The sequence below is a fragment of the Vidua chalybeata genome, chromosome 4, assembly GCF_026979565.1.
Source record: "Vidua chalybeata isolate OUT-0048 chromosome 4, bVidCha1 merged haplotype, whole genome shotgun sequence".
Classification (NCBI taxonomy): Eukaryota; Metazoa; Chordata; class Aves; order Passeriformes; family Viduidae; genus Vidua; species Vidua chalybeata.
In genome coordinates, this window is record NC_071533.1 from 51107945 (window position 1) to 51128200 (window position 20256).

A 20256-nucleotide genomic window follows, 5' to 3' on the forward strand; every position below is an offset into this window, starting at 1 on the left:
ATTATTAAAGATTGGTCAAAAGGTGTTTAAAACCACAAAGTGAAAAATTGAAAATAATGAAAATATTTCAATGGATGGAACTAACCACTAATGTGTCTTTAGGACAAGATTAAACATAATTAGTTTTGAAATAGTTTTAGAGACTTTGGATACTTTGGATAATGTCAACTAGCAGTCACTCTTCTGTGAAATAGTTGCCATTACATCATTCCGGGAAGCAATCTGTTCAAACAAAAAGCTGAAGCAGACTTATAACATGGTAGATCTGATTTTTTTTACAGAATAATACACAGATAAAATTTCAGACTGATGAATTATATAATTTTTTATATTTTTTTCTTGTCATCCATCTTTGCTACTTGTGTTGTACAGTAGTGGCGTTCTGATTCTTTATTAAGAGAAATAAGAAAAACTAGACCAAAATTCTGGGCAACATCCTCCATATGGGGGATGATATAAACAGGTGAAATAGATAATGGTGCTTGGCCTGAGCAGGCAACATTTTTTTTTCTGCAGCTGGCAGATCCTATAGTTGGAATTTCTTGGTTGGTGCTGATACCCTTTAGACTCCATTTCTTAACATACAAGTGGTCAAGATTGCTAATGAGGTGCCAAACTGGTGTTGCTGTGTATCTCTACCACTGCCGTGTTATGCCACACAAAATAAATTTTTTAGAAGAAAGAAACTGCTCCCTCTCTTTTCCTGTGGTAAAGTATCATTATTACTTTACCTCTGCTAGCAGTCTATGAACCCCAAAGCTTTAACACAGTATGCTAGAGCAGTTTTGATGTGTTTGCATTATGGGAGGGTTAGGTCTTGAGATAGATAGAAAAGAAAACATGTCTTGAATGAGTTTGAAAACAAAAGCTTATTTCATTTAAAACACTCAGCAGATGAATGCCAAGTAAAGACTTTGAGGCACTGACTGCTTGCACTGACCTCCTTCCCTCACTTACTTGCAAGGTGACAGGAGTATATTGAATAAACCATCTTGGTGCAAAATTCTGTGCAAAGTTTAGCTTTCCAGCTTTTCAGCATTTAGCAAGACTAGTCACTGCCTCATCACATCCTTTCATCCTGTTTATGCATAATATGGGGTGCTAGAGAAGTGTGTGCAGCTTGAGCTGCATCCAGTACCTCTTAATATATGAAAACAGGGAGTCTCAATCAACACAGCTCTAACAAAATCAACATTGAATAGTAATTGAAATTATTATTCTATCTTTGAAAAATTAGTGCACTTTGTGATTAGCATACTGCTTGCATTCACCTTCCATTAAAGAGCAAAATAAAGAATATCATCAGTCTTGTTTGAGGTACTCAATTTTTGAATTGAAAAAATTCAAGAGAAGAGGTGAAATGGCAAAGAAAAAGTCATAGATTGATACAGTTATAAGACTTTTTTTCATTTTTTTCCTCCAACAGCAGTCTTCAGTATTTTTCTCTCTTTTAATCCAAGTATTTAATTTGTACAACAACTAGCTTACTATTCTATTAAGCATTCACAAATTATCATTTTATAGCTTGCACTGTAGAGTTTTTATGACACATAATCTTTCAAGTAGGTACTCAAAGTGAGCTCATTTCATTTATTTTATATCTTCAGGCAGTTTTTAATTTATGTAAATTAGAAATTTGCTTTCCAAAAATGACAGGTAGGTGTATTTTTGAATGCTGGAAAAAAATATATAGTTAGTTTTTCAGCAGGATTTTGTGCCATGTATACATAAATATAGGTGCATGATCAAAAAGAATACACAAGTCCTGAAAAGTATTTGGATTAAAAAAAAAAAGTGTGGGGTACTTTGTGTGTGTGTGATTTTTTTGTTTTGTTTTTCTGGGTTTTTTGTTGCTTTTTTTTTTTTTAAGTTGACCTATTATTTTTCATTACCTGGTGAAATTATCCATCCACCCTGAAACTAAGCAAATGACTCACTGTTTTATATAAGGAAAGCCTCCATAATTTTAAAAGCTCTTCAAGTCAAAGCTGTTTATCTGTTAGTCGTAATTTAGTTTAATGCTGCTAATACCCTTCAAAAGATACCAACCTACCAACAAAAAATCTGATCTGTGTCAAAATGCACGAGGTTTTGTTTTTTTTAAGGCATACTAAGTTTGTACAAACACATGAAATTAGTTTGGTAATGGAGATTCAAAAAGCGTAACTACATGAATTTTAGTAAAATGTATGATGAAACACAGACTTTTAAAGTATTTATTGTAATTATGACTCAGGAGAGTAGGCAAGTATATATGGGAACTAGGCCATGATCTAAGCGGACTGGCCAAACTCACCCTGTGTTTTCTAAATCCAGGATTTTATAAAGTAATCATTGGGGAACTTAGTTTATGTAACCTGGGTAACATTTGAAATGTCAAGTAACTTTGCAAGGTGTGGCTTGTATCTTGAATTTAATCTAATAAAATTTTTGAGGCAGATTTAGGTGTGGAGTAAAAATTATGTGAAATAGTGGTTCATAAATGCTTGCCTTCTGTCACATAGAAGCATCATTTTGTAGTTAGGAGTAATTCAAGTTGGACTTGATGGGACAGTAGGTCTAAAGTTCTAAATGTATCTTATCTTAAAATAATAAAATTTCTCAATATGTTAAAAGAGGAAACAAAAGTTAGGAGATTGATATTTTTAGTAGAAGACAATTGCCTTTGGCTTTAAAGGATGGAGGACCCACAAACTGTTACAAAACCCAATAAGGATCCTACGTGGCATTTATAAGCCTCAGAATATTCTATAAGGATGCATGAGAAACTTCAGTATTCTTATTTTAAGCAGAGAAAATGAAACTGAGAGGAAAAATTGCTAATTATATTAATGGGGGAGTTCAGAGCTTGACTGAAAAGACCTCTAATCCAGACTGCTGGACTAGTGAAGGTGGGTTAGACATTTTCTAATTCATACATTTTTCTTCCTATGTTCTGATTATAAAGCTGTCTTGGCCTGAAATATTAATAATAGCAATAATATTGCACTATACTTGAAATTATTGAAGTACATGGGGCCAGCATACCACTAATAAAATGACTTTTCTCCTTGCATGGAGATACCTTCTTACCCATGTATAAAATGTGTAGGGGTTGTCACTGGCAGTTGCAGTGCAATGCCATTTACCTCTTGGTTTTAAAAATTTGTGGGGGGAAATAATTTACCTTAGGAAATCAAAACTTTACAGTAATTTTTTTTTTTTTTTTTTTTTTTTTTTTTTTTTTTTTTTTAGTGTTTGGGAGCATGTTTTGTCTGGCTTCTCAGGCCCCTTACGAATTTAATGTTAAAGTAAATTTTCATAGTATGTCCTTTTTTAAATACAGTCGTTGGTAATCATTGTGAAGGAGAAGGGAAGGGGAAGGTTGGGGAAAACTCTGGGATCTCCATTCTTCAAGCAATCTAAATGTTTTTAAGGTAAATTCAGAACAAAAAAAAAAAAACAAATTTGGGATGTCTGCTAGGATCAGAGAAGTATTCAGTGTCATAAGGGGAGGAAAACATAATATTGTGTGACTTTCAAAATAAATCAGAAAATTTCCCAAGATTTAAAATCTATTGTTTCTATATTTGTATGTAATTTTAGTTGTTTAATTGCATGAGATCTTTTTGCATATTTTCTGGGAAATTTCAATTAATGTTTTCATTCTCTGCTTTGTTTTGTTCAAGTTCCCTTCAGAGAAGAAGAAATATGGGCCTTGTAAATATTTCTTGCACTGGGAGGCAAATTTCACAAAACAGTGAGTTAAGCATGCTGATATTTACATCTCGAATATTAAGGAAAAAAAAATTGGATTGATTGTCTAAAATAAGTATTGCTTACCTATTTTAAGAAATATTGGGTATCTCAAAGGTCTAGAAAAACTGATTTTTGTGATAGCAGAGTATTTAATCAGTTCTGCATTTTTACTTATTTTTTGGTTGCAACCAAATAAAGTAAAAATTAGAAAATCTACTCTTTAAGCCCCATTTATTTTAATATATTTTTTTTAGACTACTGTTTTAAGTTTCTAATATTAGATCCAGATTTTTTTTAAGCAGAGTTAATTTCTTGAAAGAGATAAGGAGTGTATTCCTGACTAATGCTGCTTAATTTGTTTATAAGTGCTCATAGCTCCTGGAAAGGACAGGAAATTTATTGTATTATACAGTTTACCGAAGTGTTTTGAAGTCTTGTGCAATCAGCTGGAAACTTCTTTCATATTTGAAAAATATGTCTCTTTTGAAGTTATGTGTATTTATTTTAAGCAAATACTTGGTGACAAAATGAAGATTGTGCACCAAAGAGCTGTGTGGTGGTTTACTTTTGGTATTTTTTTAAAGTCAGAATAAAGAACTTTGGAGCTATTGCTTCTTAGACTAGACAACTGAAGGTTTTTTTATTTTAACTTGATGCAGGGTAGGAAAGAAGACAACGCCTGTATGCAAGTTATATTCAAATTACATAATAACAGCGATAATGTCTGTGGTGAAAAGAAGGTATCTGGAGTTCACATAGAAATTGGACATTGTTTCTTGTTCCTCAAAGGGTTTTTGGGAAGGACAGGGAAATTACAAGCTGAAAAATTGTCCCTTGTTGATTTTATTATGACTTTAGCAGAGCATTTGTGACTCACAGTAGAGCACAGAGTGACTGTATCTATTTATTTATTTATTTGCTTTAAGATTCTTCCCTGGAGGAAAAGCCACCCATTATCTCTCCATATGGGGAAACCTTTATTTGTGACAACGCTAAAGATGCTAAAGTAAGTTGAGAAGCCTGAATGTATATAGTGTGTCTTCACTTTAATCTTCATTCTGGATATTTCATACTGGCCTTAATTCTTTTTATTTTGTGCTCTTTTAGTTGCCAGTACTTTTCCTGTCATTTTAGGTATATGCAAAGGTTTTATGACCTAAGTATATGAGGACTAATGACTTTTGTTAATCTCAAGAAACACTTTGTATGTTCAATAGTAATAGGAAGCTGCAGTGTGTGTTTGGTTGTTTCTTTTTTTCTTTTCTTTTTTTTATTTTTTTAAATGAACATAGCACAGATAACTGATTTTTTTTTTAACCCCATTGGCCAGAGCTGCCGTATTTATGTACAGTTCTTTGTGCATAATTGAGGGGAAGCTGTTGAAATTTGAAACCATTAGAATTTACTAAGAAGGTTAAAAGTGGCTTTCTTCTCATCTGAGAATTGCAGATCAAGACTGGATATCTCTGCACAGACTTTTTGCATATCCTGTGAAAGCAGCTTGCACATTAGGTTAGGTGATATGATGGTCACATTTGGCCATGCCCTTTTTCAATTCCTGTATATGAAAGTTCTCAGGACTTTATAGTTCTTACATTATATTTTTCATGCATCTCCTAAACTTGCTGTATTCCCAGAAAGTCACTTTTCTTTTAGGATTCTCTGAAGTGAACGTTTTTGTTGGGGCAGTAGTTGATGGTGTGAATGCCACACATGATATGTGGACAGACTTCTGAATCATGTGGAGGGAGATATGAGAGGTAAATTAGCTTAGTGAAGCATCTGCCAAATGCCATGAATTTTCAGCTCCTCCTTCTGTCTCAGCAAGAAGCAGACCAGAAATTGTTCATTCTGTGATTACTTATAATTTTCCCAGCCAGTTTCAAGCCACAAGAATTAAAGATAACAGAAAATTCTTCTGTCCTGGTCTTCAATCTAATGTTTAATTTTTAAATTATTGTAAACTATTGACTAAAATAAAAACTACTCAAATGGATGTCTAGGGTTTTCCTTTCTCCCATTCTAATTTCTTTAGAATTATCAATAAAAATAAATGGTTCAAATTTCATCTTCTAATGAGAGTAGTTTTATAGGAATAAAAGCAGTCTCTTTTTGATGTATACTTTGTTTTGGACTATGCTTTTTAGTTGTTATTGAGCTTTTAACACAGTACACATAAAATCATACCTTCTCTTTCCTACTTGTTCTTGTTATGTGCATGCAAAGCTGACTTTAGAGTGCTCATTTTCTTTCCTTGAATGCAATACCTTGTCTGTGCTAGTTATTGCTGTCTGTGCCAATCTCTTTCAAAATTCAAAATTTAACTTCGTTGTAGTTTTTTTAATGGTCTAAGCTGATTTTCTAGAAGAAGTTTCTTAGCCCTCTTGTTACTTCTTAGCATTATTCTGTACACTTAATTGAAATGTTGTTTATGAAAAAGCATACCCAGAAAGGTTGTTAGCACTCTTTCTTATCTTACAAAGGCACAAAGTACAAAAATACCATGCTGTTAAACTGGGTTAACGGCTTGAAACTCAATTGCTGTTTTGCTGGTTGTAGAATCATGATTAATGCAGTATATTATGACATCCTTTACCTGATCTGAAGATTGGGATTTTAATATCACTTCCATGTACATGTGAACAGTTTCTTCTGTTATGTTTATCGCATGCCTGTTGGAAACTTCATAGCTGATTTTAGTTCCATTAGCACGTAATTGTGGACAAAGGTCATAAAGAAGAACTGTAAAACAAACATCTTGAGATACATTTCACATTTGACGCTGTTGAGCCAGGGGCGGGCGAAATAACTGGTATGATTTCAGAAGGCAAATGAGCATTTATTCAAAAGTACATCTCGCTTTTATAGAGAACATTGCGAACATTAATTCCATTGGTCTTAAAGTAAAAACATTTCACCTGATTAGTACACTGGACTTAGGTCAGTGTGGTAGAACATATCTATAAACAATATGAACAGAAAACAAGATAATAGATTGTTTACATTCCTCTTGGACTTCTTCCCAGGCTTAGCCTGGCAGAAATCTTTCTCTTTTTCTCTGACTGAACTGAGAATATCCACACACTTTCAGATTTTTTTCAGCAGAAGCAAATATCCTAGGAACAAATAAGAATATTTGGATAACACTGTAAAGTATCTGAGATTTTAGAGCTTGTTGCTGCTGCTTCGTGTTATGAGACTATAGTTTGTCCATATAGAATAAAAGGTGTCAAGTTGTTATATGTACTGACAGAAATTTTCTTTTAAGGGCTTGTAAGTTAGCCATCACCCTTCCTTCTGTTTCATTGGTGTAAAGAAAAGGCTTCTGTAGGTTTTTATGAAGGGAGTGACTGTAGAAATAGATAATGAGTCACTACAGACTGGAAGTAAGTGCACATGAGAGAACAGGGGAATGAGCGTTATAAAGAAAGTATGCCTTTGATTTGGGTCAGGAAGAAAGACAAGTATGAAGAGAAACCTCTGAAGGGCAACCTGAAGAAGGAACTGTTCGTGTTTTTTTTTTTTTTTAATACTGATTTAAAAACAACAAAAAATCCAGTTGTTTTAGCGACATTTTATTGAAGAAGACTGAATTCTAATGAGTTTAGGCCTCATAAGGGAAATACTGACTTTATTTCTTGCAGCAGATAGACTAAATTAAATATGCAATCTGAGCTCAGTAAATTGTGTGAGTTTCTGAGTATTGGGATACTGTGGAAGGCTGGCTGCATTGCATTTAATGAGAAAATACTTTTTATAATAGCTCAGATACTTGAAGGAGGTGGGGAATTTTGTCTTGTATTGAGCCTGAGCAACTTGCAGGATATTGCTGTAAACAGGACAGTGCAAATGCTTGGATTTTCATTTGTTTGAAATAGATTTTTGTGAGTAAGTAGAATTCCTTTACCAACAAGCTGTCTTCATTTGTGGACTTCTACATTTTAAGTTCTACTGACAATAGAAATGCATTTCTTAGTTATTGCTTGGAGGTTATGTGGCTCTCTGAATTCACTTGCTCAAGTACTGAAGATTATGGTATGAGCACAAGCAGGACATCGAACTACTGTTGTAATGGTTTGTGGCAGGCAGGAAGAGGTACTGCCATGTAGCTTCAGTGGGGATGGATTTCAGTTGTATCCTGACAAACAAATAAAGATAAAGGATACTGGCTGTTTTTACTTTGAAGATGTTTCATGCACCATGATATTAGCCTCTTAACTATTGTGCAGAAGTGTGGCCTTTTCCCCTTCTGTTGGGAGATTCTAGGCAATGCAAATACTTGATGTGGGTAGATTGCTTTTGAGTTTTCTATTTAATTTGTTTACAAGGTGTAGTGATGCTTTTTACTTAGTTTTTTGTAGGGTTGGTTGGTTTTATATGTGTGGTGGAGTTTGTTTTGTTTGGGTTTTTTTTGTTGTTTTTTCTTTGTTTTAGCCCCAGTTTAGCCCCTTTAGCTCTTTAGCTACAGCATAGTACTGTCATGTGTGGGTGGTTAGGTTTTGGTGGGGTTTTATTTTTATCATGGGTCTGGTTGGCAGAGGAAGACAGTTCACCTAGATTTGTCCTAGCATCAGACTGATTTCTACATTTTTGCTGCACATTTCCTCTGCTTTGAACTATGTCTTTTTTTAGTCTTGCCTTTCCATGTTGCCAAGGTACAGTCCTCAAGTACAAGATTAGGTGCTGCTACTCAGAAAACAAATGGCAGTGTTGTGAAGGCTTATCCACTTTGTTTCTGCCATCGTTCAGCTTCGTTGCATACACATAAAAGCTTAAATGAGTTCATTAAAACACTTCTGTCAGAAAGCATGAAGATGTTAAATGTAGGGTTTTCTAAAGGAAGAAAGACATATTGAAAACTTAGTAGTGCAATATGATTGTCAGATGAAGTTTAGGAAGTGTGAAATGTAATGTTCATGAGCAGTGTTAACCTTGACATTTTGTACACTGCAAGCAGTTTACAAAGCAGTGTGATAAAGAATTCTAAGCAAAAGTTAATAGATGAGCCTTTTAGGAAGAAGTTCTTGGCAAAAAAACAACCAAAAAAAACCCCAATGAGATATATTCAGTATGTCTGAGTTCAGCGTTGCTGTAGGATTTTGAATTTGCCATTACTTTACCTTTAGTGTTCTGTGAAGGCTGTACATTTATTCCAAGAAGAAGTATTGTTATGAAAGATAGGCTAGCAGTGGCGAATCATAAATGGTACTTAAGTTGCATACAACAAGTGGCTCTTGAGCTTAAAAAATATTCAGTTGTTGTGGTTTAACTGGGGTTAACTAGAGCAGCTGGTAACTAGAACACAGCTGCTTGCTCGCTCCCACTGCAGTGAGGAGAGCTGGAAAGCAAGTAACCTCTTAGATGGTGGAATAAGACCAGTTTAATAATTACTACAAAGCAAAATGTAATAATAATTATAATGCTGATAGTAACTCTAGTGGAAAGTAGAAAGCATGATGCTTTATGCTATGGAACATCCCTTAGGCCAGTTTAGATCAGCTGTCCTGGCCATGCACCCTCCTGGCTTCCTGTGCCTGTGCTCGCTGTCAGAGCATGGGAAACTATAAAGTCCTTGACTCAGAATAATCTGTACCCAGCAACATCAGTGTGTTATCAACATTATTCTTATTCTCAAATGCAAAGAATAGCCCTGTACAGCTGCTGGGAAGAAAATAAACTCTGTCCCTGCCAAAACCAGGATGTAAGTGATGCCTCGAGAAAAATCAGAGCAGTGGTATTTCTATATACTGAATCTCTATCTGATTTGTTTGTATCAGGTGGTTTGGGCCATGCTTAAATGTTGAAAATAACATTTCTTAGAATACAAAAATCAGCTTTCAAGTGCATGTTTGAAAATGGGGAAAAGAACAGCATTGCTAGCTAGGCTGTTTGTGTGTGATTTGTATCTACAGTAATTTAAATATCACTTACTCCTTCAGTACAAATGTTAGTTACAATATATTTCTTTTCTAGGAACTTCATGGAATTGAATCCCTGGCTTGTAAAAATAAATTGGATCTAGGAATGAATGAAGAATATTCTTCCAAGAATCTATGGTATTAAATAAGAATTACTGAGAAATTCAAAGTGTAAAGAAGAAAATGTTATTTACTGATGTCAAAAGTGAATCTCTGGCTCTGAAGGCACAACCATGACTATATTTTTTTTCTTCTGTTTGAGGCTTTAGGCCATTCTATATGAGGCAAACCTGGGAACTGTGGCTGTTCTGAGACTCTTTAAACTAGGTTACAGAATCTCTTGTCGATCTGGAGAGTGTCCCTGTTTTCCCCAGTTAGAATAAGACCAAGTTCCATTTTTGTATGACTCATAGCTAACTGTGTCTGACTGCTGTCATAATTTACTTTGTCACTAGAAAATAAAACCAACCCATCCAAACAAGCACAAAACTAAAACACATTCACCACTCCTGTCATGAGACAGTGGCCAGTGGCTTGATGAAGTGGGAACTGATGTGCTTCTTACTTTTCCAGTTTGCACCAGGCTCCTGTTGTGATGGGAGAGGGAAGAGAGAGGTTATAATGCAAGTCATCAAAAGTATTCAAAAGAGCAAAGCTACTTTTCTGAGGAAGGAGAATTTACTTTTAAATTTCTGTTCAGGCTTCCAAAGGAGTGTTATCTTGGGACTATTCCTGTTGAATGGAGAAAGGAGGATTCAGGATGGTCATAGTTATAAGACATATTGTATTTAGCAGGTCTGTGGTTCATTGTGATTATACAAGATACAAACATACTTATAATATCTCTTACCAGTATTTATTCTAATTACTAATTTTATGTAGTTATGCACTGCAGTAATACATTTTAAGAGTAAAATTCACATTTTCTTTCCAGTTACTTTAGTAATCAGAAAGAGAAGACAAAAGAATTTACAAAAAATGAATCCTTGTCTCAGGAAAACCCATCATTAACACCAGAAGAATCTGAAAGTGAATCTGTATATTCTACTGTGGAACAACATTCTTTGTCTTTAAAACAAAAGAAAAAGAAAACCAAAAGACATTCAGCATCTTGCAGTAAGATACAAAGTGGAGATTCTGATCGCTTGGCCATTGAACAAATGAATTTTGGGCAATTTGGTGAAGATCAGACTTTGATTGGAAATGAATCAATAACACCATATGCTTGCTTTTATGGACCATCAGTAAAGAAGGTTAAAGCAGGATGGCTGGATAAATTATCCCCTCAAGGGTATGGTATTTGCAGTGGTTATTGTGTAATTGTGACAATGTATGTTTGTGTGAGAGATACTAAGTTTGTATTTCGTCACTGCTTAATATTTGTAGTAGAAGGGAAAATGGAATTGTTTTCATTGAAAGACCACCGAGCTTTTGTGAATTTAAAAGTTTTTAATGATGTTACCTACCCTAAACTTTTTTTAGGAGATGTGCTCAGGGAAAATATTTTTCTTAAAATTTTTGATCTCCACTCATGAGCTATAGTGGAAAAATACAGAAAGAAGTTGTGCCAGTATTTCCAGTTGCTACATTTTTGCTCATTTTTTGTGGGCCGCAAAGTACGTGAAAACAAGTTCTGATTCTGAAATACTACTTTACTAATTTGGCCATGGATTATAATTTAATAATTAGTGTGACTGGAGGCCCTGTTGCTTTCTGTCTGTGTTACTTGAGCTTTGAGTTTAGAGTTCACCTGGGCTGAATTCCTCCTGTTTAATTTGTTTTTGTGCCTAAAATTTGATGGTAGAAATCTGAGATCAAGTCTTAAGATTACAAATAATGAAGAGAAGGAACCATAATAGAAAATGAATTCTCTCTGTCACATTTGGGAGTTAGATGACAACAATAACAACAATGTATCTTATATTTGATTTGTTATAAGTTCTTTAATTTATTTTAATTGATATTAAACTCCAGCTATTATTAGACTGTTTTTCACTAAAGAATGCTTCATTAGCAGATCTTCCATCATAAATACTTGCTAACTCTGAAATTCTTATAACTTCCTCCTTTTAAATTGTAGTTTTCAGTCTCCATTTTTCTTATGACTTATGTTCATATGAATTCTGTGAATCCTTTTTTGTATTGAAAATAGCACAGTTTTACTTTTTAAGTCTTATTTCTGCTCTTCATTAGGACTTAGCATCTAGAAATTGAAACTGTTGTACTTGTTAGTGCTATAATACATCTACTGCACTTCTATTCAAGCCTTAGTAGATCTGCATTCTTTGTTCTTAGGACTGTATATTGAGCTGTGCTGAAAGGTATTAGAGTGTTTGGCCTTTCCTTTGATTATTTGTTGCCATAATAATCATCAGCAATATAATTCAGTATATAATTTTTTTTAGTGAGAAATTTATATTATTAAATTGTTTTGAAATACAACCTTATTTGAACTCACTGGAAGAAGCTCTGTTGTATAGCAATTTCAATTTTTTCTTGTTCCTTTATAGGGAATCTTGATTTGACATTACATCTTTTTTTATTTTGGTTTTGTGTTGATACAGTGATCCATTGTTGAAGGTAATTAACAAGATGGAATAATAGATTTAATAAAACTCTTTTACCATCACAGAATTTCATTTTGCTCAAAATTATTTTCTTTCCTTTTTAAAGGGCTTTGAAAGTTTCATCCACATTTATGAATTGCCATTGTTCACATTTACTAAAGAGTCAAAGAATAATTATCCAGAGTGTTTCGACATTTTTTTTTTTTCCAGAATTATTGGATACTGAACACTTGGAGAGCTGCAGTTAGCTGTAACTTTTGTTTTATTTTACTTACAGGATTTTTTTAAAACACTTTTGGCAGTTAGCTAGCAGAGTGATGAAAAGTATAATTCTTGATTCGAGCTGGCTTGCCTTGCTCTATTTGAAGGGATAGAGTTCAGAACAAGTTATGAAAACTTCAAGAAAGTGCTGTGTGAGAATATATTATTTGGAAAAGATAATGAGTTAACCACAAAATCAGTAGTGGCTAGTAATGAATAGAAGAGTTGCATGGTCATTAGCCTTGATCCACTGACACTCCACAGCTACATTTCAAGGACTTTTTCTCAGGGGTGGTTCAGTGAATGATACATTTTTGTTTTGCTTACAATACTGTTTCTCAAACATCCTGAAGGATTAAAAATACCCAACCAAATTTTAAAAAGAATTTTTTTCAAACTATTTTTTTCAAACTCACTGTTATATTTTATTTCGCTTCCCATCAACAGAATATTTCCTTCTGTTCTACACCTCCCATTCTTTTTATAAAGCTCCAATTTATACCCAGCAGTTTGTGACTCCTTGGGGAAAAGAATTTATACTGTTTTCTTAAATTGCTACAAATCATACAATTAAAGTATGGGCTCTCTTTTTTTAGTTAATTCACTATAATTTTCACTATAATTTTTTTTAGTTAATTCACTATAATAGTACAACCTTTCAGTTTGCTCACATTGTATGTGGTACTTAGGTTCACTCGTCCCTGTATAATCTTGAAGTTTATTGACATTTTAATGCAAAATAGATGGTACATTGACCTTTCCAGGTTATGAAAAATTATGACTTATTGTAGTCATATAATACAAGTTAATTAAGCCAGAGCTGCTATTTGATTAAAGTTTTGATAAGCTATCACAGTCTACTAATCCTAAAGCAGAGCACTCATTTAAAAGGAAAGGAAATAATGTTGGGAAATTATATTAGTGGGGTCTTGTTCTTGCTTAATTAACTTGTTTAATAGATTTTAGAACTGAAACATTTTTAGATGATAACTAACAAGCTGTCAACATTTTTAGTGAGTGTAATGGACTCTTTCAGGTTGATGTAAAAATATATTTTAGAAGGTCTTTATAGAGCTTGAGTTACTGGCACAATGAAAGTTTCCCATTAGTGATGTCCAGTTGATAACACACATTGAAAATTAAATTTCATGTTGTACTTTTTGGGAGATGTGGTGTGCTGCTATTGTTTCATTGGCCAGAAGACAGGGTCTTGAGGAGATGTGTTGACATGGAACGACTGGAGGTGCCATAGCCTGTAAACAGAGATGTCCTTGTCATAAGCACAACACTGAGATGGTCATTTGAGGTTCTCAGCTTTCATTTTTGGAAAGTATCTTAATAGAGCTTGTGGCACTTAGTTATGCTCTATGTTCAGAATATTCATTTGAACAGAAAGCCAAACTAGATTTGACCTTTCTATAATTTGTGATTGAGACATTCTTAAAACCAGTGTTAGCTGTACATTAATTGTGTTAATTTTTGATTCACAGCAAACGTGTGTTTCAGAAGCGCTGGGTTAAATTTGATGGAGAGAGCATTTCTTACTACAACAATGAAAAGGTAAGAGACATGTTTTGGTCATGTTTGGAACAAAATGCATCTGTATAATACACAAGGTACTGTAATTAGAATCTGAATAATTAGAAATGAATATCCATCTTAGGTTAATTTTCAATTCTAAAATACTAGGGTGAGATGTAGTTAAGCATTTTAAGGTGTCCTTGTCTTCATGTATTGTTCATCCTATTGTTTCCTAGAAGGGCTTGTATTACTCATCTTTCTGGGTGGATATCATCTGGTTGGTTTTTTTTTTTTTTTGTGGTTGGTTTTTTTTTTTTTTTGTGGTTTTTTTTGGTTTTTTTTGGTTTTTTTTTTGTTTTTTTTTGGTTTTTTTTTCTTTTTTACTTTAGTGAGAGACTGACGCTGCTGCTGTTTTCAGAACAGAACAGGATCATGCTAAACACTTTCAAGAGATGTTATTTTGATGGTGTTTACGGTGTGTCTTGTCATGGGAACCTAACATGCTGAAGATTATGAGAGCAAAATTAAAAGTAGCATGGAAGACCATTAAAAAAAAAAAAAAAAACAACCCAAACCTATAACCTTGTTGACTCTTTGATGAAAAATGTCTTTTTCCTGTTTGTCTTCTATGCATAATTGCATGTCATGGAACTTGGTTAGGTTTGAACGGGAATGTTCAAAAACAGTACTACAATGTATCTGGCTGGTTTTGTTTCTGTACCACAGGACTGAATCTTGCTGAAACATTTGCAGACTTGTGAACTGCTTTGATTAAAGTAATTCACTTCTTATATGTGGTAGAAAAATGCATTTGTAAATCATGGTTTTCAACAAAGCGTATATTCCTTGCAATTCTCCTGGAATTCCATGTAATTACCCTTCAGAGCACTACACAATTCTTTTTCTTTTGCTCTGTGGTTTATTAATTAATTTTTCCTCTTGGAAGTAGTGAAGATCTTAGACATAAAAGTGACAGATGATTGTACAATATGCATGTTAAGGGAAGTTGAGGTTCCCTTCTATGTGCATATGTGTTATTTTAAATGCTGGAAACCATTTCCTGTCGAAGATGCATATTACATTAGGAAGAAAATACAGTTTTAGGTAAAAGTTCTGAAACAGTATGCTGATTGGTGGTAAAAGACCTATAGATAGCTTATGATGGGGTGAGGATGTAAGAACTGAAGTAGGATGAGACTCTATCTTCTGAGGGGCTGCGGAACTAAGAAAAAACTCAAAAAATTATTTACATTGGTATTTTTGTTTAGTGACTGCAAACTTGAAACAATCTGTTTTTACTTGCTTACTTTGCTTTACTTGCAGAAGAAGATGTGATTTTGTAGATGAAGGGAACAATAGAATAAGGAGAATAACGTTTGGTTTACAGTGACAAAAAATGGCACCCCTTTGCAGTATATTGATCCCACAGCTTCAGAGAAGCAGAAAAGCAGGGTTAATCATTAAGACTTGAAAAAATACTGCAACGGGATTTACTTAACACTATCTGTAACATAATTAGGGAAAGAAATGCTAATAAAGAACTTAGTCTTTTATCTGCACTGGGGATTTTTTTTCTTCCTTTTGAAAGTCACTGAAAATGTTATTGGAGGTCAATTGTGCTAGAATAGCACTTGTTATGCGTCTGTTTGTCATAAGAGATTCCAGAAGTATTCCCTTCTGCTGAAATGAATGTTTAGAGTGTCACATGAGATATAGGAAGCTACCAACTCTGTATCCTCTATTTAAAAGGTCTGTGTGATATATTAGGCTATCAGCAGCTTGGCAAACACTTGTGTTGAAGCCTCTTTGTCTCACTTTTCCTGGAATCAGACTCCAAGCCTCACTCTGGATATTGAAGGAGATGCTGCTTGGTCTCTGTGTATACAGTTTGACCAAATCTGGGTGTCTGACTTGTTAATTTGGTGAGTCACATATGTGAAGAAATGTTATATCTGAGAACTGCAAGGCCTGAAGCAAATTCTGGGAACTGAGGATTTGTTGAAACTCAGAATGGTTTGCAAATAGGAGGAAAACATAGTTGGGTACCAGTATTTCTTAGTGCCCAATGGGATTGTGCTGAATGAGCAGTGGTGTCACTCAAGAAAATGAGTTTTTGGTGCAATGGTCTCTGCTGGATCACTGTCTCCACATCTAGGGTGTTCGTATTTCATGTAAGATGGATATCAGCATTTTCCTGCTGTTGCTTGTGTGTTGTTACCTTGACATTATAAACAACTATTTGCAGATTCATTTGCACACCCCCACCTGTGTGCAGTTTGAACTCCTTGCAAGGCCTTGCATGTCCCCCTTCCTACCTACATAGCTGGCTATTTATATATTTAAGTGGGGAAGTTGTTGTTTTAATTTTAGAACTTAATGGCAAATTCTGTCTGTTCTAATCTTTGTTTGTCTTAGGATGTTCCTACACAGACAAACATGTTATACTTTTGGTTTCATGTATCAATTAAAAGTAGTTCTCATACTACTCTCTTTCAAGTATAGTTCTCTCAAGTATATCATACTTGATATTTTTCTTATTGTAAGCAGAGAAGGTTAGACTCAGTGGAATGGAACTGTTTATTTTACCCAGAAACACTACCAATATTAAATAGCTCTATTTGTCATTCAAATTAGGAGCTAGAGAGGAGTGAGGTTCTCAATAAGGGGAAGTGTGCTACATGGCTAATGAAGAGTAAAATAACCGGAGACTACAGAGGGAAGACACAGAGAATATTATTCCTGAAAATGCCAATATCAATGCTTCTTTGAATGATTTAAGCACCAATTTTATACATATTTTTCTAACCTTGTTCTAGTTGTGTATCAACTTCTACTTGGTAGAGATCTTTACTTGATAGAGATCTTTACTTTTTATCTGCATACATGAAAAAAAGATTCAGCTTTTAACAAACAGCAACTAGGGAAAGTTTTGGGTTGAATCTGTGTTGCTGTCATTTCTTGTGTGTTCCTGGTCCTGAGAAAGCTGATGTAATCAGAGCAACATCCCATGTGGCTTTGTCTCAACAGAGTGTGGTTAACTGAAGAGGAGAAGGTAGAATTTGAGTTGCATTTTCAGCTACCCTATATGCACAAGTTTTGCTTCAAATTTCTTCCTACTTTTCACAGAAATCTGGTGTTTTACCATACACTTTATATTAAGGCAAAAACTGCTGGTTATGTTGAAGGTTTTTATTTAAAACAGCTTAGCATCCCTGACAAATATATTAGTGATTTAGGAAAAAGATTTCACTCTTCAAGTGGAGAACTTCAATATTTTCTTGTGTCACAGTACAAGTGAACATTTTTAAAAGCAAAATTCACTGCAAAACAGATGAATCACTGTCATTCTTAAATAAGTCATACTTAATCAGTTGTGGATGTAAAACCAAAGTAGTCCAAAATGGTATTTTCCAGGGTCCATTAGCTCGTCTCTGAATCACAACCGTCAAGGAGTGACGTGGGGCTTTATTTGAAAATTGAAGTTTCTGCTGAACCAGCTGATTTAAAAAAACCCACACAAACATTTTGCTTTTCCCTGCTAGAAATTTTTTTGTCAGAGAATTCTTAGCAGCTCTAAAACTAGTTTACACCACTCAGTAACAGAACAAATAGCTGTGAAGTTCTTGGCTGTGTTTGTTTTGGTTTGTTTTCTATATTCTTAAATAATTCACCTAATTTCTACTCTGGAGTATTTCAAAGAGAGATAACGTATCTTGATCTACAAGGGCTTTGTAACAGGCATTTTTTTTTTTGCACATGAAAGAAAAGCTGCTGCACAAGAAAGATTGAAAATTATTATGGTTTAAACTGTACTTGAAAATATGTATGCCTTGGAGAACAAAGCTTTAAAAAGGATGATGGATGATTGTTTAAATAGCAAAGCAAAACTATGCTCAGCTTAAAAGGAAATTGACTTTTTTTTTTTGAGTGAATGAAATAAAAGAGTTGTAACTTCCAGCAGTCTCTTATTCTCTTGCAGTACTACCGAATACAGCCAGTAGATGCCTGCAAACACCGTAACATATTTATAACTGAACACCTACAGAAACAGTATATGTAAAAATTTTGTTTTACCATGGAAGGATCAATAGTTAACTTACTATCCAACCTCATTAAAAATATGTTAAAATCACTCTTTTAACAAATATAGCCATAATGAAAATAGCTATGCAATTCTATCCATGGTCGTTCTGACTATTCCTGATGTGTAACTATAGTAACATGCTTGCTTCTGCTGTGTTTCAATATTTCTGTTTATTTATCTGCTAAACTATGTTTGCTGACATGTATTAGTACCTCAAAGTGAAACAACATTAGTATATTAAACTCAGTAAACAAAAAAATGATGCAGTGTATCATCCTTACTGCTTCACATTCACAATGTTCCTTGAGTGCTTGTATGAAGTCTGTTATAATAATTTGTACTTTGAGAGGGAAGTTATTACAGCACAATTTCTTTATGGGGGGTTGACTCGGACTATTACTGCATCTGAATCATAAATTTTACCAGTATATCTGAGTTGTCTTGGTCAGAAAATGAATTGATGAAAGCACAGTGGGGACAAGAGCAGCGTTAACTCTGGAATCCAGAAATAATGCAGATGTATTTCTGAAGGGCATGTCTGTTTCAGCTTTCCTTCCTGTCAACCCCCACCCCAAACCCTTAGGTTAATTATTTTAAAAGGTGAGCTACTTGAGGGAAGTACTTGTAGCAGTTCCTTTTTCCCATCTTGCATTTGTGTTCCATTCAGTTGTCCTAATACCTAGTTGGAAATCTAAAAAAGGAAATTTTGAAAATTTCCAATTTTCTAAATTGGAAAATTTGTGCTGACCCCAGATTATTGTGGTTTAACCTCAGCCAGCAACCACGCCCCGCACCCACTCACTGTTCTCACAGTCAGGATGGTGAGAGAATCAGAGAATAAACATGAGAACTTGTGGGTTGAGATAGAGACACTTTAGGAGGTAAAGCAAAAGCTGTGCACAAGCAAGCCAAGGAGTTCATCCACCACTTCTAATAGGCAGGCGTTTGGCTATCCCCAGGAGAGCAGGACTCTATTCTGCTTAATGGTTACTTGACAAGACAAACTCCATCACTGTGAGCATCCCCCAGCTTTATATACTGAACATGTGGTATGGACGTCCCTCAGGTGTGCTGGGGTCAGCTGTTCAGGCTGTATCACCTCCCATCTTCTTGTGCACCCCCAGCTTCCTTGGGGATGGGGTGGGCCAAGGAGCAGAAAAGGCTTTGATTCTCTCTCAGCACTGCTCAGCAGTAGCTGAAACATCCCTGTGTTGTGAACCCTATTTCTGTCATCAAACATAGCCCCTATCAAACTAGCTAGTATGAAGGGAATTAGCTGTATCCCAGCCAAAAACAGCACACACATATAGCAGAAAAGCACATACCAGATCCAAGCTAGAGGATTCTTGTTAGCACTGACAGGACAGTATATTTTTCATCACAAGTGTGATGCCCTTGTTTGTGTTCAAACTTAGGGATAAAATCAGTGAATTTACTTTTCTTATTGGCTACCCACTGAAGTGGCAAGGTGTGGGGGGAACAGCAAAACTGGAATTCTCTGTCTGGAGAAAGTAGAATATTTTTCCCATGTTTGATTCTATCATACAAATATAATAATTATATATTTTTAAATTATTTTAAAATTATTTTTCCATGAGGTAGTAAATGTAATTTACTTTGGCATAAAATTTTAAATTAAAATGTGATGCTTTGCAATATTAATGCCAAGAGTTAATTTATTAAGTTGAATCTCAGATATGCACAATCTATCTCATCATGGAATTTTATTCTATTTTAGAAGGTAGTAGGTGTGCATAGATTCAGAACAGTGAAGTTGGTGAGAGGTAAGTAGTGAAGGGGTTAATTTAGTTATATTAAGTATGGTGAGCTCCCTAAACATCATGACAAGTACTGTTAGATCAGAGAAATTTAAAATTCCACGATAATTAAATATTTTGACTGCTTTTTTATTACAGGAAGTGTTCTCAAAAGGAATAATACTGCTCTCTGCAATAGCAACAGTAAGAGTTCATGGGGAGAATAAGTTTGAAGTTGTCACATCCCACAGGACTTTTGTTTTCCGTGTGGATAAGGAAGGTAAGTAGAAGATGTGTGTTTCTAAAAATTGCCAAAAAGCCATGTAATCACTGTTGATAAATTCTATTTGTGAAATATGGCTTGTTATGTTATGAAAAATATTTCTGGACTCCAGTTGGTTTAAGCTCAT

The 20256-nt window shown here is 34.5% G+C and overlaps 1 protein-coding gene across 1 annotated transcript in view; it reads left to right on the top strand.

The window, feature by feature from the left end:
- ARAP2 (ArfGAP with RhoGAP domain, ankyrin repeat and PH domain 2) overlaps positions 1–20256 on the top strand; it is a 115362-nt gene that overhangs the window by 8792 nt on the left and 86314 nt on the right. The window contains exons 3-8 of the mRNA XM_053941660.1: positions 3669–3739; positions 4665–4744; positions 9712–9794; positions 10591–10947; positions 13975–14044; positions 20006–20126. Coding sequence (XP_053797635.1) covers positions 3669–3739; positions 4665–4744; positions 9712–9794; positions 10591–10947; positions 13975–14044; positions 20006–20126 — 782 coding nt within the window. The remainder of the gene's footprint in view (positions 1–3668; positions 3740–4664; positions 4745–9711; positions 9795–10590; positions 10948–13974; positions 14045–20005; positions 20127–20256) is intronic.